General features: G+C 58.7%; 2 protein-coding genes and 1 long non-coding RNA gene across 22 annotated transcripts in view; 1 reads left to right on the forward strand and 2 right to left on the reverse strand.

Moving 5' to 3' along the window:
- The window catches only part of RALGDS (ral guanine nucleotide dissociation stimulator), a 47,336-nt gene extending 42,767 nt beyond the window's left edge, over window positions 1-4,569 (reverse strand). Inside the window, exon 1 of the mRNA XM_021070962.1 lies at window positions 4,127-4,569. Within this exon, the coding sequence (XP_020926621.1) occupies window positions 4,127-4,144 (18 nt within the window). The 5' untranslated portion in view covers window positions 4,145-4,569. The remainder of the gene's footprint in view (window positions 1-4,126) is intronic.
- Window positions 8,320-16,850, reverse strand: GBGT1 (globoside alpha-1,3-N-acetylgalactosaminyltransferase 1 (FORS blood group)). Of its 16 annotated transcripts, none has more exons than XM_021070991.1 (8): window positions 16,705-16,849; window positions 15,769-15,888; window positions 15,400-15,590; window positions 14,777-14,842; window positions 12,170-12,220; window positions 12,052-12,087; window positions 11,068-11,202; window positions 8,320-9,632 (listed from the first exon to the last, which is right to left on the reverse strand). In XM_021070991.1, the coding sequence occupies exons 3-8, from the start codon at window positions 15,468-15,470 to the stop codon at window positions 8,948-8,950; spliced, it is 1,044 nt and encodes a 347-aa protein (XP_020926650.1). In that variant the 5' UTR covers window positions 15,471-15,590; window positions 15,769-15,888; window positions 16,705-16,849; the 3' UTR covers window positions 8,320-8,947. The 16 variants fall into 16 exon arrangements, with proteins under 16 accessions (XP_020926650.1, XP_020926633.1, XP_020926644.1 ...); XM_021070974.1 differs by having other exon boundaries at window positions 15,769-15,893; XM_021070985.1 differs by having other exon boundaries at window positions 15,769-15,893; window positions 16,690-16,849.
- On the forward strand, window positions 16,946-23,962 carry LOC110256503. 5 transcript variants are annotated; one of them, XR_002338097.1, is made up of 6 exons: window positions 16,946-17,081; window positions 17,588-17,725; window positions 19,102-19,738; window positions 19,847-20,023; window positions 20,152-20,353; window positions 22,874-23,962. It is a non-coding gene; the product is annotated as an uncharacterized LOC110256503 (long non-coding RNA). The 5 variants fall into 5 exon arrangements; XR_002338098.1 differs by lacking the exon at window positions 19,102-19,738; XR_002338094.1 differs by lacking the exons at window positions 19,102-19,738; window positions 19,847-20,023.

The following is a 24,573-nucleotide window of genomic DNA, read 5'->3' on the forward strand; positions in this document are numbered from 1 at the left end:
CCCAGCCCTGATCTTTGGAAGCTCAGGGTAATTGGAAGGAATTCAGCCCGACACCCATGCCTGGCCCCTCCCAGGCTTGTCTGCACTGTATGCAGGGACGTGCCCCCACCCCCGGCCGGCCGCTACCTAGCTGGGGGAACCCCTTTGCCTGCCAGCGCCTCGGTTTCCCGTGAGTGTGGGTGGCAGCAGAGCCCATCCCGCAGATACGAGATACCACAGCCCAAGGCCAGGCTCAGGGACAGCGCTCTGGGCTGGCTACCATCACCAGGTACCGCCAGAGCGCAGGATGGAGGTGCGGGAGTGCTTATTCTACTGAGCGTGGCCCCGTGGCTAGTGTGCCACTGATGGCAGAGCGGTAGCCAAATCCAGGTCCCCAGGCTCCCAGCCCAATGCCATCCCCACTGGGCTTATTGCTTAGCTTACACCCCTGTTCCTGCCTTCTTCCTCGACGGCTCCGATGAGAGCCAAGATGCTCCATACAGGCCAGGTGCTCAGCTCTGAGCCCCTCGATAAACACGTGTTCCGTGAATTAATCCGTGACATACTGCTCAGGACTGGCAGCCACAGCCTTGGGAGACTCCGACATGCCCGAGGACCACAGCGAGAAACAGCCTCCACTCCCCAGGCCGGAGCCACACCGGGCACCTGGCGCCTTCCCACTGATGCCCAGGGGAGCCCAGGGCCCTGCTCCTCAGTCCCAGAGGGTGCTCCCTGCTCTCTATAAGAGGACAGGGCAGAACCCCACCAGACGGGCAGTGGGGGAGCTCAGGCAGCATGGCCCTCTCATCTGGCCTATCTCTGGGGAAGGGACCCCTCACGCTTCCACCTGCACGGACGGCCTACCCATCCCCGTGGCTGCCTTCCGTGTTCTCTCAGCACCTAAGGCATGTGGCCACCCGCCTGCAGTAATGGGAGAGCTGTCTGGAAGCCACCGGTGTAATTGTAGCTGCAGGGCCCCTGCAAGTGGCTGAGAAGGGGCGGCTCAGCTTGCAGGTGAAACAGGAAACACAAAACTAAGTCCATGCAGGCTTGGCCCTGCCGGGCTCCCTGGCCACCCATCCGGGTTGCCACCCAGTCACTACCCCACGGTCCCGCCTTTTTTGATTTCCCCCACTGTGTGTCACCCCTGAAATGACTGTGCTCTGTGTCTGTTTACAAGTGATTGTCGTCTCCTCGCAACTGGAAGGTGAGACCTTTGTCTCCGCGCTGCAGCCGCTCAGAGCAGCTCCCCGGCGGCCACAGGGAGGGCGCAGCGCCACCTGCTGGTGATGCGCCAGGAGGAGCCCCGCTGGGGAGCCGGGCTGTCCCTGATGGCGCACCCCCAGGCTGTGCTCACACCCCACAGGCCTGACCTGGGGGCCAAGCCCCCAAGACCTCCTCAGACCCCAATTTATACCTCTATCCCTGTGGGCTTTGGGGGTAGAATGCCCCTGCTATGGGTTGAATTGTCCCCCTAAAAGCTACACTGACGTCCCAACCTCTTGCATCCGTGAGTAAGGCCTTATTTGGACTCAGGGTCTTTGCAGATGTAATCAAGTTAAGATGAGGTCATGCTGGAGTAGGGAGAGCCCTAATCAAATGTCCTTATAAGAGGAAAAATTGGACACAGACACACAGAGGAGGCCACGTGCAGCTGGAAGCGGAGTTTGGAGTGATGCGACTACAAGACAAGGAACGCTAGGATTGCTGGCAACCATGAGAAACTGGAAGAGGCAAGAAGGACCCCACCCCGACCCCCAGAGCCTTCAGAGAGCGTAGTGCTGCATAACCCCTTGACTTTGGACCCCGGGCCTCCAGATCAAGTTTTGCTGTTTTGGGCCGCACAGTTTGTGGCACTTGGTTACAGCAGCTACAGGGCACAAATACACGGCCCCCCACAGTGGACCAAGCTCCACATCTGTTGCCCTGGCCAAGGGCAGCCAAGCCAGAGCTCCAGGCAGAATCCAGGGACCTGACAACGATGCAGGTGACCGGGGCAGGGAGGGTGGAGCACAAGTGAGCGCTCAGGAGACACCAGATGCCTCCTCTCCCCAAATCAACTCTGACCACAGGACACTTCCTTCCAGAATATCTCTCTGCACCCACCCACTGCCCAGATGAGTCCTGCCAATAAGCTGTGAAGGATCTCAGGGACAGACCCCACCCTGCCCGAGCCTCAGTTTGAGACCACAGCCCAGCCTCCCAGGAGACCTTGAGGCAGAGGCTCCCAGCTGTGCTGAGCCTGCGTCCTGGTCACAGACACTGTGAGGTGGTCAGTGATCTCATAAGTGCTAGGTTAGGGGAATGCCGTCGTGCAGCATAGATGGGGCATCCCTGCAGGTCTGACCTTGCACCCCCCTCCCGCCCTCCTCTCCCCCCCAGCTCCCCAGCCACACTGGCTCCTGTCTCACCTGCTCTCTGCCCAAAGTCTCTTCTGTCTCAGCACCTTTGATCTTGCCCAGGCACCCTTCTTGGTGTGTATAGGGCCGGCGCCTCTTGGCTTTCGGGTCACAGCATCAGTGTCACCATGGAGACCTTGTAGACCCCCTAGGGGCTTCTAACCCACCCTTCAGGACCCCTACTCAATTCCCTAGAGAGAATTGCTCTCCTCTCTCCCATGGATTTGCTTTTCTGCTTTTGTTCATCTGCCCCTCCAAGCTGTGAATCCTGGTGAGTGTCCTGGGCACAGTAGCTGAATGACCAATAGCGGGTCTCAGAGCCCCCTCCTGCCTCTGCGTAGATCATATTGTGGACATGGAGGCTAATAATAAAAGATGCTTGTTGGGTCAGAGGCAGGGGGACGCTCAGAATGACCCCTGGGTGTCCCTTCCCTGTTCTGGTTGCTCCATTGAGCACCGTAGGCACAGCCCGCCCCCTGGTGGTCAGCCCTAGCACTGCAGCCCGAGGCAGGAAACCAGAAAACAAAACACACACCTTTGTTTGGATGTAGTCAAGGCAGCGGCTCTCCCTCCCCCAGAAGGGCAAAGGAGCAAGACCTGCTGGGTCCGGAGGCGATGCGAGGGGCCTTAGAAGCCTTTCTTGTCCCCCTGTTTCCCTCCACTGTCGTGGTGTCCATTTCACTCACGAAGCCTCCTCACCCCAACCAGGGCAATGACTCCACCCACCGCCAAATGAGGACCTCCAGGCGCCAACAGAGACGGTTTTGTCCCATCTCTGGACAAGTGGTTCCATGCTCTGCCTCACTCTGCACACCACTCAGGTCCCCAGGGCTTCAGCCCGCAGGCTGCTACGGGCTCCTAAGGATCTCGAGAGTCAAACGCATTTTCCAAGGACTCAGCAGAGTGGGTCATGGATGGAGAGCCAAGGCCAACACACTCTTCTGCAAGCCTGTGGGACCCTGGGGGCATCCCACCTATGCACCTCAGTCTACAGCGCAGTAAGCTGAGCCTCCTCTCCTGTCGCCCCTCCACACTAGGGGGATCTCAGCCTAGTTCCGGGAGCTGGAGTGGTGGACGCAGGCCCCAGAAACTGATCTTTCCAGGCTGCCCTGGGGATGACCCCTGCCTGTGTAGACCCCTGGGAACCTTGGGGACACCTGCCCCTCTGCCTGGCATCTCTCTCCCTCCTCTCAGGCCCCTGAGCATGTAGCCAGGAGACTGGATGGTCCTGTCCCATGGTGCCGCTGCCTCCAACCGCTTTCTTCTTTCCCCGGGTCACCTCCCAGTGTGTCCTCTCCCCCTCTGTATCTAAGCCACGGTTCACACCGGGGACATCAAGGTGTGTGTGTATGTACCTGTGGGCCCATCCAGATGCACAGCGGAAAAGACCCCTCCTGGGAGGAGGTGGACGGGGGTCCCGCAGAATCTTAGGGGCTCTCATTCCCAAGGGAAACCCCATGGGGGTGGCTGAGCCCTGGCCTGGGAGGCCGGACCCTCCCTTCTTTTCTGGGCTCTGCCCACCTCGTGGGCTCCTGGCCAGTCCCTGTTTCTCTCTCGGCCTCAATCTCCCAATTGTACCAGGAGGGGTTGGGCATAGAACTGCGTCAGCGTGCGCTCAGTGTGGACTCGGCGCCGTGCTCCCTCCCAGCTGGATGGGGTGTGGGCGGGCGAAGGGGGGGGGCGGGCATGCGGTCCTCCCTCCACCCCCGAAGGCGGGGAGGGCAGTCGCGGCGAGGCAGGGCACTCACCTGGCAATCTACCATCATCCTCAGCCCTGGCAGCACATCGCCGGCCCCAGGGCGGGGCCCAGGGCTCTCAGAGGCCGATCGCCTCGGCCCGCGCGCAGCGCAGGGGGGCGCCCGGCGGCGGGGCTCATGGCGCGGCCTTCTGTCCCCGCCGAGCCCCGGGCTCCGCCAGCGCCACCACTACCGCCGGCGCTGATCCCATTGTTTGAGCCGCGCCGCCGGCCGCTAGGGTCCCGCTGCTCGGTTCAGCCCGGGCTCCCGGGCTCCGGCCGGGTGGGCGGGGACCACCGCGGCCCCGCCCCCGCCCCGCCCCCGCCCGCCTCAGGTGTAGGGGGCGGGCCCCGCCGCGCGAGCTCGGGGGCGCGCAGCGACCTCCCTCTCGTGGGAGGACCCCGCGGGGGCAGCCAGGCCTCAAGTCCACGGCCGGCGCGCAGACCGGGCCTGCGCAGCCCGCAGACAGCGCGTGCACTCGAGCCCCGCCTCGCGGCGCGCTCGCGCGCAGCGCACCGAAAGCTCAGAGCGCTCTCGGCCCCCGCGCGTCCTCTATCCCTGTCGCCTGCTCTGTACCTTCCGTGCCCCCTGGGAGTTCGGGCCACCCCAAACCCAACCGGCCAGGGGCTGGGCCGGGTGCTAGTGTAGACCTGGAGATGTGAGAGTCACCGATTATACACCCCTAACCTGTCCTGGTCTGCATATGCCACCTGCCGAGGCCAGCTCAATGCATGGCTGGGGACAGGCAGTCCTGGTGGCGGCAGTGGACACAGAGTACAGTCAAGGAGAAGGTCAGGCCGCCCCTAACCCCCTACACCACCCCGTGCTTCTCTTGCTGGCAGGACTTCCTGACCTGGGGTCCAGCCTGTCCCTGACTGCAGCCCTGGCTGGTCAGGGAGGAGAGGCCACACCCTGGGATGAGTGAGTGTGTTGGGGGGGGGTTAGTGATATTAAGGACAACCCCTGGGTGCCCAATGATTCCCTCCCACTTGATAAACACTTGCCCCAGCCCCCACGGTCACTCAGCTCTAAGTGACCTAGTTCAGCCATGAATGGGAGACTCAGAATCATTGCCGTCCACTTTCATTGAGACCCGAGCTGACCTCCAGAGGCCTTTCTTGGGTTGGGCACCCCAAGCAGGGAACTCCCTGAGTCCAGCCCTTTGGGTGTGTTCCTCTCCCTGCGCTAATCCCTGACACGCCCTCCCGAAATCGGAGTATCTGACCCCATTTTCAGTGGGGGAAACGGAGGCTCTGAGAGTCACCTGAGCTTGCCTGTCACAGGGCTGTGACATGGTCGTGCTGTGAGTTTGAACCCAGATCATTCTGACCCTGAAGGCTGTGCCTGTCCAGGAGCCCAGCAGGTGGCCTCTGTGCCCAGCCTCGGAGGTGAGTCCCTTGTGGACGGGGGCCGTGGGGGGCGCGCTGCAGGCGGGGGGGGGGGGTGTCTGCAGGGAGGAGGGCTTGGTGGGGTCTCTGGGGGAGGAAGCCTCTAGGAAGGCGGGAGGCGGGTGGGGTGCCCACTGGGGAGGGCATCTGGACCACAGGGCAAGGAGTTGGGGTCCCCAGCAGCTGGTTGGGGGCAGCAGGGGACATGATGCAGGTGGTTTTACTGGGCGGTTTTGGAAGGAGTTTAGTGGGTGTGTTATTCGCCCCACCCAAGGATGCATCCAAGATGCAGCCAGGGGTGGGGTCTGTTTCCTGCTCTGTACAGGGGGCTGTGGCGGTCCTCGGCCTCCTCCCTGCCGGGCCCTGAGCTACCTCTCCAAGTACCTGCCTCGAAGCCAGTGCCTGGAAGTCTGCAGCCATATTCCCATTTGATCCTCATCCTAGGGCCTCAGAGCAGTGGAGCGACCTGCCCAGTGTCCCATATGTGCTACAACAGACCCCAACCTGTGTTCTCTCAGCTGTCTCACATTCATTCAGTCATTCAACAAACATCATGGAACGTGCAAACCTGGCTGGCCACCATCTACATACCTCTTCAGGGTTTACCAATCCAGGAATGGGGTGGAGAGGGGCAGAGCATTATAAATGATGACATAGGAATAAAGACATACAGGAATGCCGAAGGGCACCCACGGCAGGGGGGTGGGGGTGGTACAATACAAGGCAGGGAGTTCCTGTCGTGGCTCAGCGGAAATGAATCTAAGAAGCATGAGGACACAGGTTTGATTCCTGGCCTCGCTCAGTGGCTTAAGGATATGGTGTTGCCGTGAGCTCTGGTGTAGGTGGCAGATCCCGTGTTGCTGTGGCTGTGGTGTAGGTCGGCGGCTATAGTTCCAATTCTACCCCTAGCCTGGGAATCTCCATATGCTGAGGGGGCAGCCCTAAAAATACAAAAACACAAGTCAAGGCAGGCTTCCTGGAGGAGGTGATGTCAGGAGCAAGTCCCCGGGAATTGGCCAGGGAGGCCTGACCAGCAGGCAGTGTGAGCAGAGGTGTGCCAGGCCAGGCCCTGTGCAGGGCAGTGACATTGGGCTGTAAGGCGTGGGGAGGAGGTAGCTGGTTGTGAAGGAACAGGCAGCTGAGGGTCCCAGAGGCTTCTACTGCAGGGGCACTGCAGACATTTTGTATTCCTAATTTTTTTCCTTTAGGGCCACACCTACAGCATATGGAGGTTCCCAGGCTAGGGGTGGAATCAGAGCTGCAGCTGCCGTCCTATACCACAGCCGCAGCAATGCGGGATCCGAGCCATGTCTACAACCTACACCACAGCTCACAGCAATGCCGGATCCTTAACCCACTGAGTGAGGCCAGGGATCAAACCCACATCCTCACGGATACTAGTTGGATTCGTTTCCTATGCGCCACAGCAGGAACTCCTTGCATTCCGAATTTTGTCTCCTTCCATTTCCTGGCAAGCCCCTCCCTCTGCTGGGTCAGGCCTGCCCTCCCCCGCCACCAGGCCCCTTACTTCTTCCCACCTGCTGAGCTACAGCTGCCAGTCTACACCACAGCCAGAGCAACTCCAGATCCGAGTGGTATCTATGACCGACAGCACAGCTCACGACAATGCTGGATCCTTAAGCCATTGAGCAAGGCCAGGGATTGAACCCTCGTCCTCATGGATATGAGTCAGATGTGTTATCACTGAGCGAAGATGGGAACTCCTCAGCTCCTTTTTGGAAAGTAGCCTGGACCTGGGTTTGGGTCTAGGAGTTGGACACTGCCACTCCCTGAACTTGTGTCTGAGGGCCATGTCCTGGAACGGGGACCAGGGTACCCATAATGCCTGGGGGCTTTGGGCCAGGGCTGAGAAGGGCCCATTAGCTGGACTCAGAGCTGGGCTGGGAGTGAGGCTGTGGCTGCCCGGGGCCTCAGGGCCACCTCCTCCTGTCCTCCACATCAAACACCCTCTCCCCTGCTCCAGCATGGAAGCTCCTTGAAGGCAGGGCCTGCTCCTGCAACAGAGCCAGCTGCACACACACTTTGGGGGTGGGGGTTGGGGAGAGCAGGTCCAGGCGCCCCGGGAAGGTTTCCCCACTGGGGACACATGGGCCATAGGTCCACTCTTGTCCCTCTCCCCAGGGAGCACCCCGAGGCCTCTCCCTGATTTGTTCTCTCCAGCAAAGGCTGTCTCCTCCCACCAGTCGCTCGGCCTACTCTTCCGCCACCTGTCACTGTTCGTAGCCCAAGCTACAGGCTGCAGGAAGAGTGGGCTTGGCCAGGGGTGGCCAGGTTGTGGGGGGGAGCTCCTGCTCCACCTGCTATGGCCAGACTGCACCCCCCCCCCTTAATGTGGCAAAGATGCTTCTGCCCCCAGGGGAGTGGACACTGGGTCACCCCCCATCGCACCTCTATCCTGCCAGGCAGATGGAACCACCGCAGAGCTCTGAAGCCTCTGTGATCCTGAGCCTGTGCCATGGCCTTGGGACCCACAGGGCTGAGGCGGGCCCTGGATGCCAGAGCCCCAGCAGACACATCTGCTATGGGCTCAGGGACAAAGAACCTACAGGGGATCCAGCCGGTGGGCTCTGCTCCCTGCGACTCAGAAGTGCAGCCTGCGTTCCGGCTCATTTCTACCTCGCCCATCTCCCAGGAGAATTGGAGTGAAATCCTGTGTGTCGCAGCAGCTTCAGATCAGATTTTCTGGGAAACTGTGCCCTCTACCCACACCCCCACCAGCTGACTATATTCCCGTGCCAGGCGGCCTGCGCCCCCAGGGCCTAGCAGTACAGATACTCAGATGCGCAGCTGCAGAAACTCTGGTTAGGGCTGAGCACATGCCACCTGTATTAAAAAGCTGCCCAAACCCCCTTGCAAAGGAGGCGGTGGGCACCAGGGAGCGTGGTCCACTGCAGAGGTGGGCTGGACGTGGAACGAGAGAGCCCAGGCGGGGTCCATTTCGAAGGCTCGGTCGGGGTCCTGAGTGAGGTACTGGCTCCTTGTGGCAGGGGGACAGAACAGTCCCCGGGGCCCCTGCAGCCAGAGGACAGGGGTCCAGGATACCTCTCTCATGTGTCAGAGGTACAAACGGCCACAAAAGGGGGGTGGGCGGGACGTCAGGCACTGGGCAGGGCTGACCCTCCAGCGCCCACCCCAAAGGCACGTGGGCTGGGTGAGGACTGCGGGTCCCGTCTTCTTCTACCTCTGGTCCGTCTCCTCCCGTCTGACCGTTTCTGGCTCACAGGCTGTGTGTTCTCACAAGGGCACAGCCCTTCACAGTTTACACAGGCCTCGGAGTCTGCTGGCAGCCTGAGAGGTAGGCAGCGCAGGGCTGGTTTCACAGAAGGCTTGGGAAGTGAGGCGTCCGGGTGAGGAGGCGCTGCTGGGGCGAGCTGGGGGCAGGGCTTGGGGTCCCCCCGCATGCACAGCAGCCCCGGCTGTGCTGTCAGCTCCTCAGCCAGTTGGTGTCTTTGTCCAGTGTGGAAAAGCGGATCAGCTTCAGGCTGGGGGGCTGGGGCCTGCGGTCATCCCAGAGGTACTCGGGGGACAGCACCTTGGAGGGCTTGTGGGAGATGAAGCGGCGGTTCAGGTGGCTCTCCTCCTGCCAGGCCGCCATGATGCCATTGGCCTTGTCCGCCAGGATGCCCATGTGGCAGCCCTGGGTGAACTCGTACACCCTGGCCACCCGCCCCCCGAAGACCGCCCCACCATAATAGAAGTCCCCCTCGCTGTCCGCCACGAAGGCGGTAGAAACATGCCGGCGCTCGTAGGGGAACTGCTGGCGGGGCGCGGCGAAGTAGCCCGGGTGAATGGCAGCCACCAGGTCCCCCAAGGTCTCGGGGCCCCATGGGTTCCGGAACACCATGTCCACGCTGAGGCAGAAGAGGTAGTCGACCTCCCGGTGCGCCCTGGCGGCAATGTGCTGGCTGATGGCCTCCATCCGGCGTGTGGAGACCTCCTCCCAGCGGGAGGGTCTCCGGATGGCGATGACGCTGAGGAGGCGGCCCGGGCCCAGCGGGACCCCAGGAACGGCCCCGGGGTCGCTGGTAAAGATGTAGTAGTGCACCCGGTAGCCCTGCATGAAGAAGCGCTCGGCCGACTCCAGGAAGCGCTGGACGAACTGGGTGTACCTGTGGACGAGAGCCCAGTGGCCACCACCGCCTCAGCAGGGCCACTGCCTGAGTCCCCACCACGGGCTGGCACCACACGGGGCACAGAGCCCAGGGTCGGCCAGGCTGGGGTCCACCTCCCAGCTTCCCGGCTCAAGAGGCTCCTCCGAGTCCTTACTTGTCAAATTCCCACACTCACAGCACCAGCCTCTTAAGACCGTCCTAGGCTGACCCTCGAGGAGTCTTACATTCACAGACTGAGCTAACCTTTTTTGTTTGTCTTTTGAGGGCTGCACCCACGGCATATGGAGGTTTCCAGGCTAGGGGTCCAATCAGAGCTGTAGCCGACGGCCTACGCCACAGCCACAGTCATGCCAGATCCGAGCCGTGTCTGCGACCTACACCACAGCTCATGGCAATGTCGGATCCTTAACTCACTGAGCGAGGCCTGGGATCGAACCTGCGTCCTCATGGATGCTAGTCAGATTCATTAACCACTGAGTCACGATGGGAACTCCAGAGCTAACTTTCTTTTTCCCCGCACCCACAACATGTGGAAGTTCTCAGTCCAGGGAGCCAATCCGCGCCACAGCAGTGACAACACCAGGACCTTAACCGCTAGGCTACCAGGGAACTCCTGAGCTAACTTTTATTGAGCACTTACTAAGTGCCAGGCAGTGTTCTAAGGGACTCCTGTTTTAAGGGACTCCTTCAGGCCTCGTCAACTCCCTAGGAGGCAGGGACCACACACCCATCTTATAGACACAGGCGGTGAGTGGCTGCATCGAGGGAAGGTGTGATGCTGGGTGCTGACTGGGCTGGGGTGGCGGGGGAGGGGGGGGTCTTGACCCCCGCTGAGCCATCCAGCATCTGGACAGCGCTTTGGGCATTAGGACCCCATTAGGGCCCCTCTCTCAGGACTCCCAGAAAGGGTCCCCGAGGGAAGCTGCCAGGTGACGGTTAATTTAGGAAATGCCAGGCAGGCTGAGGGAGGAGAGGGGAGAACAGGCTGAACAGAGGGCAGCGGGCCCGCCGGGGGAGGGCGTGTTGGAGAGAGGCTCCTGGGGGCCGGGCTGCTCTGCCCAGGTCTCTTGACCTGCGTGTGGCCCGACCAGGGACCCCCATTTATGGGAGGTGGTTGGGGGGCTTTCTATCCCTCCCCACCTGCCTGGGCGGCTCAGGGGAAGCAGAAGGGGTAAGGGGACAAGGTGTCTCCTGACAAAGGTGCCATCGATCTCTCACCGGGGCCGCTCCCCTGCTTCGCTGCCAGAGCCAGACCCCCTTCCTCCAGGAAGCCCCCCTGCAACCATCACGCTCGACCCTGTGCTTCCCACCTGCTCAGCACCTGGCTCAGGGCCTCCCTGGTGCCTGGGCGGGGTCCTGTCTGTCCCCAGACCATACATTCCTGGGGTTCAGAATCTATACCCACCCTCCCCACGCCCAGCCCACGACTCACTTCCCCACGGCAAACACCGTGAGCCCGATGGTCAGGTTCAGTGGCTGGTAGATGTGATGAAGAAGCTCAGGGTCGAAGGTGCCCTCGGAGACGATGGGTGCCAACCAGGACGTGAGCGTCAGGAGCTCTGAGGGCCTGGCAGCACAGGAGGCCGTGGGGGCTGAGACGCTCCCCTTGTGAAAGCCTCGGTCTCATCCTGGTCCTGCCTCCTGTGCTGTGTGGCCCTGGGCAGCTTCACTCCTGTCTCTGGGCCCCAGGAGCCTCACGTGGAAAGTGTGGGTAGTAACAGCTACTTCTCAGCATGGTCGGGAGGACCAGGCGTCCAGGGTCTGGAAAGGCCTGGCATTTCTGGTGTCTGCCAAGTGCCTCAGAAACGGGAGTCATTGATACCATTATTAACGGTGGGTCGGGCACCCCGTAGGGCGCAGGCACAGTGCCCTGCGTTTTGCAAACACCATCTCGTCGGGCCCTGTAACCTCCTATGAGGTGGGTATTATCATTATTACTATTATTGTTATTATTATCAGTATGGCCGTACCTGTGGCGCATGGAAGTTCCCGGGCCAGGGGTGGAGAACTGGAGCTGCAGCTTCAGCCTACGCCACAGCCACAGCCACACCAGCCCTGAGCCGCATATGCGACCTGTGGCACAGCTTGCAGCCACGCCAGGTCCTTAACCCACTGAGCGAGGCCAGGGATGGAGCCCGCATCCTCACGGAGACCTCACTGGGTCCTTCACCTGCTGAGCCACAGCGGGAACGCTCCAGGTGGGGGTATTACTATCCACCCACGCAGGAAAAGCTCAGAGCAGTTGGGTAGGCCACACAGCTAGTGACAGGGCTGGACTGGAGCCCAGGTGCCAGACCACCCGGCTCCCAAGGCCACCTGACCCCTCCACCACCCCAACTTGTCAATCAGCGCTCTGTCCCCCCCACCTCCGCCCCAGGAGTCTCCCTTCTGTGCCCCGCCCCTAATTGACACCTACTTTGGCTCAAGCAGCTTGGGCTGAGGGTACTGGGACCTGCAACCAAGAAGGGCCGGTGGTAAGGGGAGGCCGCCCCCACCCCCGGGGGCCACCAAGGGGGAAGTGACAGTCTGCTTACTGTGCCACGGGCTGGAATGGCTTCACCCCCTTGTACTGGAGCTTCATGTTGCTGGTGGGAGAGGCGAGACACAGCCATTAGTGCCGGGGCCGGGGGCAGGGATGCTCGGCAGGGAAGCCAAGATGAACCCCCCCACGGGACAGGTACCCCCTCCCCACCAGGCTCCACGCAGACTCTCTTAGACCTCCCCCACTGCAGGGGCTGGGCTTCTACAGAGGCGGTCTGTCCGGGGTTGCTGTGATTCAAACCCGGTACCACTTGTCTCCAAAGTCTTTTTCTGTCTCTCTTGCAAACATGTTGCTCTGGAAGGGCCTGGGCATTGGGTAGAAGGACTGAGAAGCTGCAAAGGCCCAGTAAGCCCGGTTCTGCCACTTTCTAGCCTGGGCGAGTTGCTTAACCTGAGCCCACGGTGATGGGTGGTTGTGGGACCCAGTTACACGGCCATCAATCCAGGCACGGCTGTGAAGGTCTGTATTTTGCACATGTGAGTAACGCCGACACCAGCTGACCTTATATAAAGATTATCCTCGGGAGTTCCCGTCGTGGCTCAGTGGTAACAAACCCGACTAGTATCCATGAGGACGCAGGTTCGATCCCTGGTCTCACTCAGTGAGTTAAGGATCCAGCGCTGCCGTGAGCTGGGGTATAGGTCACAGACGCAGCTCGGATCCTGTGTTGCTGTGGCTGTGGTGTAGGCTGGCAGCTGGGGCTCCGATTCAACCCCTCGCCTGGGAACTTCCATATGCCGTGGGTGTGGCCAATAAATACATACATAACTAAACATTAAATAAAGTCACAAATCTCCAGCCTCAATCTATCACAACACACACACACAAACCCTCAGAAGAACCAAGAGGTAGACAAACTAGAAAGAAAAAAAAAAGTAGCAAGATGTAGCAAATACTGGAGTTCCCGTTGTGGCTCAGTGATTGATGAATCCGACTAGGAACCATGAGGTGGCGGGTTCGATCCCCGTCCTCACTCGTGGGTTAAGGATCTGGCGTTGCCGTGAACTGTGGTGTAGGTCGCAGACGGGGCTTGGATCCCATGTTGCTGTGGCTCTGGCGTAGGCTGGTGGCTACAGTCCGATTCGACCCCTAGCCTGGGAACCTCCATATGTCGGGGGAGCGGCCCAAGAAATGGCAAAAGGAAAAAAAAAAAAAAAAAAAAAAAAAAAAAGAGGTAGCAAATACAAGGGTGGGGACAGAGGACAGCAAAGAGGCCCGGGAGGGAAGGAGGTGAGAGGGCAAGTTCATGGAGGCAGAATTCAATTCATGGAAAGGCCTGGGGGAAATGAGGGCCCCGAACAAATCAAAGAAGCGTAATTTACACCAGACTGCATTTCCCATCTCTCCAATCAGCGAGGTGGTTTGGGTTTTGTTTCTCATGACAGCTGGTATGTCCAGTCCTAGCCCAGCGGCGGCGCAGCTGCTGGGGCGGGGGTGCGTAGGGGTGCGGGGTGAGCATGAGTGTGGGACGGTCTGGTCCCTCTGGAGAGCAAGCGGATGAGAACCCAGCCGTATCCTTTGGCTCAGGAACATACCAGATGAAAGGATCTTTAGGCGGGAAAAAGCTTTATGTCCAGAGCTGCTCATTACAAACTAATTTAGAACGCTGGGCACCTGGAAACCACCTAAATGCTTCAAAGTTGTTGGTGGGAAAGGGGTTCAGGGGGCCCAGACCCAGGTTAGAATAAAATAATGGTGACCAGATGCCAAAAATAAGGCCAAATCTGGGGAAACAGGATAAAAATCCAAAAACATTGTGGTCACAACTGTTTTCAAAAGCAAGCAGCCTTTCTGCTTTTTTAGAACATAAGCACTGAATCCTAACCACTAGACTACCAGGGAACTCCCTGTGATGCATGCTTTTTTTGGTTGTCTTTTTAGGGCCGCACCCGCAGCATATGGAGGTTCCGGGGAGCTGTAGCCCCTGGCCTACACCACAGCCACAGCCATGCCAGATCCGAGTCGTGTCTGCAATCTACACCACAGCTCACAGCAACACCGGATCCTTAACCCACTGAGTGAGGCCAGGGATCGAACCTGCATCCTCATGGATACGCGTCAGATCCGTTTCCACTGAGCCACGACGGGAACTCCCTTGCGATGCATGCTTTACTTTCCTTCTGCTGTCATGAACAGCAAAAGACCAGGGGGCCAGATGCACCCTCGGGCTGTCCCAACCTACATCACACTTGATCTGTGTCACACTTAGCTGTCAAAAAGTCAGCCTTGCCATGTGGGAGAGACTGGGCACCTTGTTCTCGAATCCACGCAGAACACCAAATTGAGCAAAAAGGTCTTGTCCTAAAAGCACTCTTTCCTGGGCACCTCCTACGTGCCAGGGGTGACACCAGCACGGTCACAGGTACCATCTATCGCCCCCTTTTACACGTGCAGCAAGTGAGGCTCAGAGCCACACAACATGCCAAGGGCACCCCTCGGGACTGAAACAGGGGAGTTTTTACTCCACATTTGCAGCCGTTCATAAATTGCCTCACTGTTTAATCACACTGATCAGAATCCTGAGCTGAGAATGTAAGAACCTGCAAAGCGGCCTTAAAAACCCCTCCCATCTCGCCCATTCTCCCCGTCTCATACTCACAAGATCTCAGGGCAGGGGAGGTAATAGGGGATATAGACCGGCGGCGGCACGTTCTCCACATACAGCCTGGGAGGGAAGAACACTGGCTGACTCGACTTTGAACCTGAGGCTGAAAACCCACTTGGTCCATGTTAGTGGGAATGAAGGCCCCCAGGGGTGCACCTGGGACCCCCACCCCCACCCCACCAATCACTCCTTGGGTCTGGCGAACCGTGGATGGCAAAGCCCCCGGTCTGTGGCAACACAGTTATTATAGAGCCATGCAGCCCTTCATTCCTGGGGCAGGAATGTTCCTGATGCCAGGCCCTGCACACAAGGGGCGGGGGTGGGGGTGGGGGGGCCAGGAACTTTGCAGAAAGAACACATTGGGGTGAATTTTGGAGCATAAACTGGAGTTCCTCGTTAACATGGCTAGAAGAATAGTCCAGGCAGAGGAAAGAGCCAGTGCAAAGCAAAATCCGTAAGTCCAGACTAGTTCATCTCTTACGGCGCCAGAAGGACAGGTGTGTCAGGAGAGGCGGATGAGAGCCCTGGGAGTTCAGTGAAGGGTCAGGCTTGGGGGTTGAGATGCTGAGAGAGGGAGGAGTCGGGTGGGGCCGGAGGGCTCCACGGGGCATGCTCACCACAGAGAGCAGAGGGCCACGCCCACCAGCAGGCCGAACCCCAGGCCCAGGGCTAGTCTGCGGCAGCGCATCTCTGGGTGCAGCGTCTGAGCCTGAGCACCTGCAGAGCCTGGGTGTGACTTGGCGGATCCGCCCACCTCTCTCAGGGGCCGTCAGGCTCTGAGCTTGTGTCTTCGGGGTCCGGAGGAGACCTGCAAAGGAATGCTCCTTATCTGGAGGATAGTTGCCCCAGCCTTGCTGCTCCGCCCTCCCCCGGGCAGCCCCGCTAGGGGACTGTGGATTCCAGGTCATCTTCTCATCCTGCTGGACCCTAGGCCCAGATGGGGCAGTTCTGGCAAGTTGACCCGGGGACAGAGGCTCATTGCTCACCCGAAGCCTGCAGCTGTGCCCCAAGGACCGGTCCCCTGCCTTGGCTCTCAGGTCTCCCTCCCAAACTCCTGCGGCGAGCGAAGGGCGGCCATCCTCCGGACCAGGGCAACAGCGCTTGGGCTGATCTTGGAGAGGGATTCCCCAGGGAGACAATGAGGACGCCGAAATTAAGCTCTGAGCCGGCACAGCGGGGACACGCCGGGCCTGGGAAGCGGGATGCTGCGCAGCGAGGGGCGGCCGCGATCCCCCCGGGCGGGGAGCAGGGGCAGGGGTGGCAGCAGGGCGTTGCTCCAGGAGGCGGCAGCCTGGACTCTCCCGGGGACCGCAGGAACGAGCTTCAGCTCGCACCCGCTCGGCGATAATCTTGGGCAAGTCACTCTCGTCCCCGCTCTGCCACAGCGTCGGGGTCCTCCTCGGCTAGAGGGGGCTTGGTGCAGGGGACAAGACGCAATACGCACTCCCTGATGTACTGGGAGGGCTGTGTCACAGTGAGCAGTGAGCACCGGACCCCTGGCCGCTCTGTGGGGATCCGCTCGAGGTCAAAGATCCCGGGGCCAGAGTTCTGGGGCTTTGGCCCTGCTCATTCGGTGGCCTCTGCAAGGCCGTTCCCAATCCCTCTCCCTCCCTCTACAGACCTCAGTTTTCCCACCCGGTTTGGGGCGAAGCGTCCTCCAAGGCCCCCCTCGACAGTTGGCTCCGCGAGATTCTCCCTCCCGCGGGGCCCGGGCCGCCGGGGACGCTCTGCCGACTCACAGCCAGGGCCGAGCTCGGTCCGCCCCAGCCGGGGATCTGCACCCAGGAGCCTGGGGCCGAAGACACACATCTCGACTACCACTGCGGGCTGGGGACTCGCGGCGCTCTTCCTCCGGCTGGGCGCGGGGCAGGGACAAGGCGCAGCGGAGGGAGCGCGATTGTCCTTACCGGCTGCAGACTCACCCCTTGCGGTCGGACCAGCGTAGACAGACGGAGGGCGCACCTCGGCCAGGAAATCAGGGACTCGGCTGGCCTGGGGTCGGGCGAAACCCGGCTGCGGCGCCGCGCTTCCGGTAGCGTGCAGGGTACGACCCGACGCTGGACGGGCCGGGGGCGGGGCCGCGTGGGGCTCCGGGGCGGGAAAAAGCCCGCGCGCCCCGCCTATCCGCCGCTGCTCCTCCCACCCGCCCGCACGCCCCGCCCACCAGCTGCAGTCTCCGCCCCCAGGGGTTCCCGCGCTTGCGGGGGGCAGTCCCCGGGACTCTACCCTCTGCTGGCCACCTGGAACGCCGCCTACGATGCAGTGGCGAGAAGCCCGGGTCCAGGAACTCCGGATGGGGGTGCGGGTCTAAGAAATACGAGAAGCGGCTTGGGGGAAAAACTTAATTGTTTTCAGAAGCAAATCACAGGAAGGGCAAACCAGCGGAACGCCGCCGCGCTTACCTTCCGGGTTTAGGATCCTTTATCCTTTGCTCAGGGCCCCTGGGCCTGGCACGTCGGCCCGGACACCATGAGCAGCTCCGGGGCTCTGCTTCCTCCCCTGGGAAAGGAGTTGGCCTGTCGGGTGGTATGGACCCTCGTTCACCATAGCGACTCTAGAAGCCCCAGGGGGATCCTCTTACTGTCGCCAAGGGTAGACCTATTGCGCCGATTGGAGGCCTCGGTTTAGGTGTGGTGACAGAGGGGGCATTCAGAGGGACAAGAAGGAAGGCACCCTAGTGGTAAATAAGGGAGCACACAAGGGCTGGGGAGAAACCAGATGCAGATGCCACCTGCAACTTTAGGATGCTGTGAAAGCATCCTAAAGAAGCCCAAATTCGAATTGTGGATTTTGATCTTTCCCCAGCTGGCTGTCGACAGGCGGGAGTAGACTCGGTGGCAGCATGGCAGAGGGCAGCACGGGAGACAGAACGACCATCCAGGCTCAGGGAAGTTCTAGGTTTGCTCAAGGTCGCAATGACGCAGCCTGCCGCTGCAAACCCAGGTATGCCTGGAGCCGCGGCCCAGCCTCCCAGGTCATTTGTGGGTGTCGTTGCCTGCATCCTTGGGGTTTCCCTTGAGGACTGATGGTTTCTGTAAGGCAGGGCTTGTTTTCCCAGTGTCTGCAGGGACCTGGCACAAGCCTGGGGGGAGCTGGTGACTGCTGGCTGAAAGGCTGTGCTTCCATTTTTAGCTGCAAACACTGGTTCCCTGGGACCTGGTCTGGGACCAACTGATTTTTCTCACACAGTTTATGCTTTTGCAGAGTTCCAGGTGTACCTTCTGGATGCTGGTCCCTCCCTGGTAATAAAAAGACGAGGGGATTGGCGCAGACCCAGGCTCGTGGCCCTGGAAGGCGAGGCCAGCGTTCTGCCAACAGGCAGCTGTCCCCTGGCCCAGCAGTCTCTGTTTCCCCTCTCCCTACCTCGGGAGAGGACGGATTCAGCCTAAGGGCAGCCTCAGGGCTGGTCTGGGAGGAGCTGGGTGAAAGGGTGAGGGAAGAGGAAAGGCCCCCTCCCCTCATTGACACAGCGGCAGGCTCCTGGTCATCTCTGCCTGCCTCTGAGAGCCCTGCAGGGGACACCCCCAGGGTCTGGCGGGGGATCTGGTGGCCCGGCCATGGGAACACTCAGAGGTTTCAGCCGCATTCATGATCAAGTTAATGGGATGGCTAGGACTTTAAAATAAAACAGAAAAACATCAGAGGGTAGCCCTCCCAGGAAGAGCCGGGTTTCATGGACTCTGTGTGTGTGTGTGTGTGTGTGTGTGTGTGTGTGTGTGTAGGACATGAAGTGGGTCCCAGATGAGGACAGGCCAGGGAACAGGTATTTGTGGGGGAAGGGACCGAGGTATCCCAGGCCCTGGGGCTCCCAACATCCCTGCTCAGGGCTCCATTCCCCAGGAGGAGGCAGAGCCGGCCAAGGCAGAGAGGATGCAGGGGAAGGGGAAGCCATGCGCCTTTGGACCAGAGGGATCTGGCCTTAACCCCAGGGCTGCTACTTACAGGCCAGGAGGGATCTTGGCACCTCACTTTCCCACTTAGAACACAGGGGATCTATAGTCCTCACCTCAGAGGCTCTTTTTCTTCTCCTTTCTTTCTTCCTCCCCCCACCCCTCTTTTTTTTTGTCTTTTTAGGGCCACACTCAGGGCATACAGAAATTCCCAGGCCAGGATCAAATCAGAGCTACAGCCTCCGGCCCACACCACGGCCACAGCAACTTGGGATCCAAGCCATGTCTGCAACCTACACCACAGCTCACGGCAACACTAGATCTTTTCACTGAGCAGGGCCAGAGATCGAACCCGCATCCTTGTGGATACAAGTTAGGTTCATTTCCACTGAGCCAGGACAGAACTACTCTTTTTTTTTTTCACCTCAGAAGTTACAGGGGATCAAGTTCTACCCTCAAGCTCAGGGCACATGTCAATGCAGCTGGAGGATGACTTCGTCCAGGGGCCTCGCTGGGCAGCGACCTCACCCAGCTGGCTGCTCAGAGCCAGGTAGGCTAGGGTTACCTGGCAGCCTGACTCCAGCAGCTTCCTTGAGGCCCTTGAGCTTGCTAAGCACACCCTCATCCACCGTGAAGGCTGGGGTCCTATTAGGCTGTCCCGACCAGATGATCATGGCTGGTCACCTGTACCCGATGCCCAGGGCCTGGTGGAGGAGCCAGGGTGGCGTAGGGGTGGTAGACCCTTTTGCTGGGCGTTCCTACTTACAAAGCTCCCGGTGCATCTGCATTGCGGGGCTGGACTGGGGCTGCCTCACTTTCATCCTCCCCGAGTGACTTTGGAGGTGTCTCTTCCTTCTCTGAGCCTCTGCTAACCCAGTAGGCGATAGCAGCCAGTCCAGGTGGGACCTGGTCCCCCAGGGAGCTTGAGCCCAAATCCTCTCCTGGGCTTCCTGGCATCCCCTGCAAGCAGCTCGCCCCCAGGTCTCCTTTGCTTTGGAGACACAAACGCTGCCGCAGCGCTACACTGGCCATGACCTGAGCGGGTCAGCTGATCTTCTGGACTCAGGTGTCCTCATTTTGTTAAATATGGGCTGTATTTTTTCATAATTTTTATTATTTCATTTTACTAGAGGAGGTGCAAAGCACGCATTTTTTTCCTGTTCTTTCTTTGCAGCTCTGGCCCCTATTTTCAGGAGCAGAGTCCTGGGGCTCATCACCGCTGCTTATCCCATGGACTGTCCCCCCCATCACAGCATCCATGGGCAGGTATCACGTGGGTCCCGCTCACTGAGGAAGCTGCCCTGCTCGGCACACGCATATACTAGAGAATATTTGCTGAATGAGTGAGCGAGTGAGTGAAACCACAGAAGCCGGAATCCATATAAGAAGTGTCTTTATGTGGGGTGGGGTCAGGGGAGCCGCAGCACAGGCCCTGGATGGTGGCACAGAGTGTGTCAGTGTGTCCAGCTGTCCTTCCAGCGCTGAGCCTCCTTCACCTGTGCCGCACTGACCTCCTGGATCTTCAGCTCTGCAAATAACGCTGACTGTTCCTGGGAGCCACGTGGCAGGAGAGGACATCTGAGGAGGGACTGCCTGGACCCTGTGCCCTGGAGGACAGCCTGGCAGGTGGCTCTTAACACATTCTGGGCTCCAGACAAGAGAGCCACATGTCATTTCTCAGGTAATTCTCCCGATAACTCAGTTATTAGCCCATTTCACAGATGGGGAGACTGAGGTTCAGAGCCTTGCCTGGAGTCACCGGCTAGAAAGAGGCTGAGCCGGGTCTAGGATCCTTGTCTTCTTTGGACCCTGTGCTCCTTCCTAACCACATCCCACACTGCGGCCTCTTGGAGCTCAGGGTCCTGGCTTCCCTAGGAGCCACACACTCCCAGCCTCAGCCCTCTCTGAATTGGAGGGGAGCCAAAGCTAATCCCTCTGTCTAGGGCAGGGAGTGATGGCTGGGGAAGGGCCTGCCCTGTGGGCTCTCCTGGTACTTGGACCACAGGGCGAGGTTTCTCTCTGGGTACCAGGATCAAAGGCACTTCAGGGCGCAGAGGTCCCTCCTGTGGCATCTGGATGCAGCCTCCTTGTCGGGCAGGCTCCATGGGGTCAAAGGGGCCCTGGGTTCAAGTCCTGGCTCTGTCCCTCTGTAAGGCACAGAGGGAGTGAGTCTCTTTGAACTTCATTTTTTTCATTATTTTATGGGTACAGCACTTCTACCTTTACCAGCGATGAGGGCGGGGGGAGGTCCCCTCCACTTCCTTCCCAAAGCAGCCAAACTGAGCTACCCTGTGCTCCCTGCCAAGTGCCCTGTGCCTCCTGTTTCTCTGCTCACCCGGTACAGATTTCCAGCACGAGGTGGCCAGGAGTCACTTTGGAGGCGGTGATCCACAGTGTTTAGGGGAGAATCTTGCCTGGGCCTGGGGGCGGGGCATTTGTAGGCTGTGGGCGGGGCCCAGGGAGGTTGAGGGGGGACTGGGGTGGGGTCGGGGTTGGGAGTCACTGGTTGGAGGAGGAGGAGGGGGTGGGGTCTAAAACTGGCTGAACAAGTCTAGTTGGTGAAGGGGTGGTCCAGTTGGGAGGCTCAACTGGGTCATCACTGCCATGACCAACTCCTTCTGCTTCCTCCTTCCCTGAGGGCTTGGCAGCCCCACTTTCCCAAACAAGGCTCCAAGCTGACAAGAGGGTCCCTGTTTAGAAGCTGCGGCCAACACCTTAAACGCATTTACATCATGACCCAGAAACTCCACTTCTCGGGGTCTGTCCGAAATATTATGAACATGGGTGTTCCCTTCAGCACATTGAAGGGAGTGAAAAATCAGAAGCAGCCAGAGGTCATACAGAGGCAGACAATTCAAAGGAGGCCGGATCAGTGTCCATCCCTGGGGAAATCAGGTTCCGGAAGAGCACAAGCCCCAGAATTCCCCATAGTGTGACACCCATAGGGGTGAACAGGTCCCCACAGCATGGAAAGGGCCAGAGCAGGACACCAGTCTGGGCTCTCTTTCTGGGTGGAAGGACTTAGTTGTTTACTGGATTCTTAATCCTTTTATGATTCATCATTTTACTGTAATAACCATTTGTTGTCCTGCATAAAAACCTTTGAAAAGAAGAACTAGGGATGCAACAAAAGCAGTTTCAAGAGGGAAATTCATAGTGATAAATGCCTACATTGGGAAACAAGCAAAACCTCACATAAACACACTGTACTTCAAGGAACAAGAAAGAGAAGACTAAATGAGGCCCAAGGTTTGTAAAAGGAGGGAAATAGCAAAGATCAGAGTGGAAATAAACAAAATAGAAAATAAAGTACATTAGAAAAGATCAATGAAACTAAAAGCTGGTTCCCTGAAAAGGTAAACAAAATTGACAAACATTTAGCTACTCTGACCAAGGAGAAAAGAGGGCTTGGAGGTCCCCAGTGGCCTAGAGGTTAAGGATCCAGCATCATCACTGCTGTGGCTCAGGCTCCATCCTGGCCCAGGAACTTCCACAAGCCAAGGGTATGGTGAAGAAGAAGGAGGAGGGAGTTCCCGTCGTGGTGTAGTGGTTAACGAATCCGACTAGGAACCATGAGGTTGCGAGTTCGGTCCCTGCCCTTGCTCAGTGGGTTAACGATCCGGTGTTGCCGTGAGCTGTGGTGTAGGTTGCAGACGCGGCTCGGATCCCGCATTGCTGTGGCTCTGGCGTAGGCTGGTGGCTACAGCTCCGATTGGACCCCTAGCCTGGGAACCTCCATATGTCACGGGAGTGGCCCAAGAAATAGCAAAAAGACAAAAAAAAAAAAAAAAAAAAAAAAAAAGAAGAAGGAGGAGGAGAAGAAAAAAGAAGGCTCAAATCAGAGTTCCTCTCGTGGTTCAGTGGTTAACAAACCCGACTAGCATCCATGAGGACTCGACCTCACTCAGTGGGTTAATGATCTGGAGTTGCCGTGAGCTGTGGTGTAGGTTGTAGACACGGCTTGGATCTGGCGTTGCTGTGGCTGTGGTGCAGGCCGGCAGCTACAGCACTGATTCGACCCCTAGCCTGGGACCTTCCATATGCCGTGGGTGCTGCCCCCAAAAAGAAAAAAAAAAAAAAAAAAACAAGAGATTGCCCATCCCCAGAGGATAATGGAGATTGATGACTGGTGGTTTGGTGCTTTATCTCTCAGGCCCTGTCTCCGTTCTCTCTCTGTCTCTGTCTCCTCGCTCATACACAGATTCGGTTTCATACGTGTGTGTCTCCCCCTGACCTCACGTGTACGTGGTCTGACAGATGGGATCCTGGGTGCACACAGTCCACAGGTGGCCCATGTCAGAAGACGCCTGGGGTCTCTGTCGGCACGTGGGGACCCCACACCCACATTAGCAGCTGCCCAGCGCTCACTGGCCCACCTGGACCAGGACCGATGCGTCCCATCCCCTCTCCGTGGACACTGCCGTTTCCAGTCCCTGATACTCCAGCCTGTGCCGTGCCGGACCCTCTTGAAAATACATCTTGGAGACACTGCGCAGGAATCCCTGCGGCCGGGGTCCCGGGATGGGCTCTGAAGGGGAGGGGCCCCACTTGTGCACTTCTGGTCCTGCACACGCTTCTCCCAGAGAGCAGCATCCTTCCTCACGTCCCCCGAGGGCATCTGCTGAGTCTCTGCTTCCTCACGTTGTCCCCAGGGCTGCTGGTCACCAGACGAGAGACCTTCCCGTGGGGCGGTGACCATGCTGCCGCCACAGTGTTCACACATGTGTGTCCTCACTGGGGACGCTGAGCATCGCTGACCTATACTGACCGTGTGTGTGGCCCTCCCGTTGGAATCACATGATTGCTTTTTGTCCCTTTTAAAAACATTAGCTTTGGAGAATTCTCTCTCTCTCTCTTTTTTTTTTTTTCTTTTTAGGGTGGCATCTGAGGCATACAGAGGTTCCCAGGCTAGTGGTCAAAGGGGAGCTGCAGCTGCTGGCCTACACCACAGCTGTGCCAGGGATACGTCCGGTTCGTTACCGCTGAGCCACGACAGGAACTCCTGGAATATTTTCAGGACCACAGAGATGTTAAGCCTTTTTCTGGCCCTGGGGTGTGAGGAATGCTCTTCGGGTTTGTCTTCCTCACTTTCTACATGTTTGTTTTTGCCACAGGAAGAGTCTGGCGTTGCCCTGTCTTCTGGCTCCGATGTCACGCTTCGAACAGGGGACTCTGTCCTGAGGTGGCGCACATGTCTCCTCAAAGGGCTTCATTTGCTGCATCTCATCTTTAAACCCATCTGGAATTTCCCTTGCAAATAACAAAGCTCTTTTTCAAATAAAAACAGAAAACAAAAATTTATCAGTCCTTATGAAAATACGTGGGAAGACACAAAAGACACATTCTATGATTCCATTCATAGGAAACATCTAGAAACAGAGAAACAAACAGAGAAGGCAGATTTAGGGGCAGCCAGGGCTAGGGGAGGGAGAGGAGGGGAACGAGTGCTTCTGGGGCTTCCTTTTGGGGAAAGAAATATTCTGCTACTAAGCAGCAGTGATCGTTTTTGTGCGACATTGTGAATGTAGGACAGGCTCGTGAACTGCACATTTGAAAATGACGAGCTGCTTACATTTTATTCGATTTGAATTTTAAAGCCTCAAATATAAAAAAGTAAAGTGAAAAAAAAAAAAAGAGCCCTCAATAGACACAGTCACAGGGGAGAGGAAGAAAAGTTCTGGTCGTGGAAAGGGTGGAAGGTTCGAGAGCTGCCTTCCCTGCAGGGGTGCTGGGTCCTGAGATGGCTCCAGGTCTCCCTTGGGGGCTGCTCACTCAGGAGCTGCTAATGGAACTGACTGCGCTGTTGGCTGCAATTCTGGAGTCGCCGTGGAGGTGGCGCTGTAGCTGAGGGTGGACCTTCCTCAGGCTCTGGGGCTGCCTTTACTTGTGCGCTGTTTCTGC

This window comes from Sus scrofa, chromosome 1 (assembly GCF_000003025.6).
Source record: "Sus scrofa isolate TJ Tabasco breed Duroc chromosome 1, Sscrofa11.1, whole genome shotgun sequence".
Classification (NCBI taxonomy): domain Eukaryota; kingdom Metazoa; phylum Chordata; class Mammalia; order Artiodactyla; family Suidae; genus Sus; species Sus scrofa.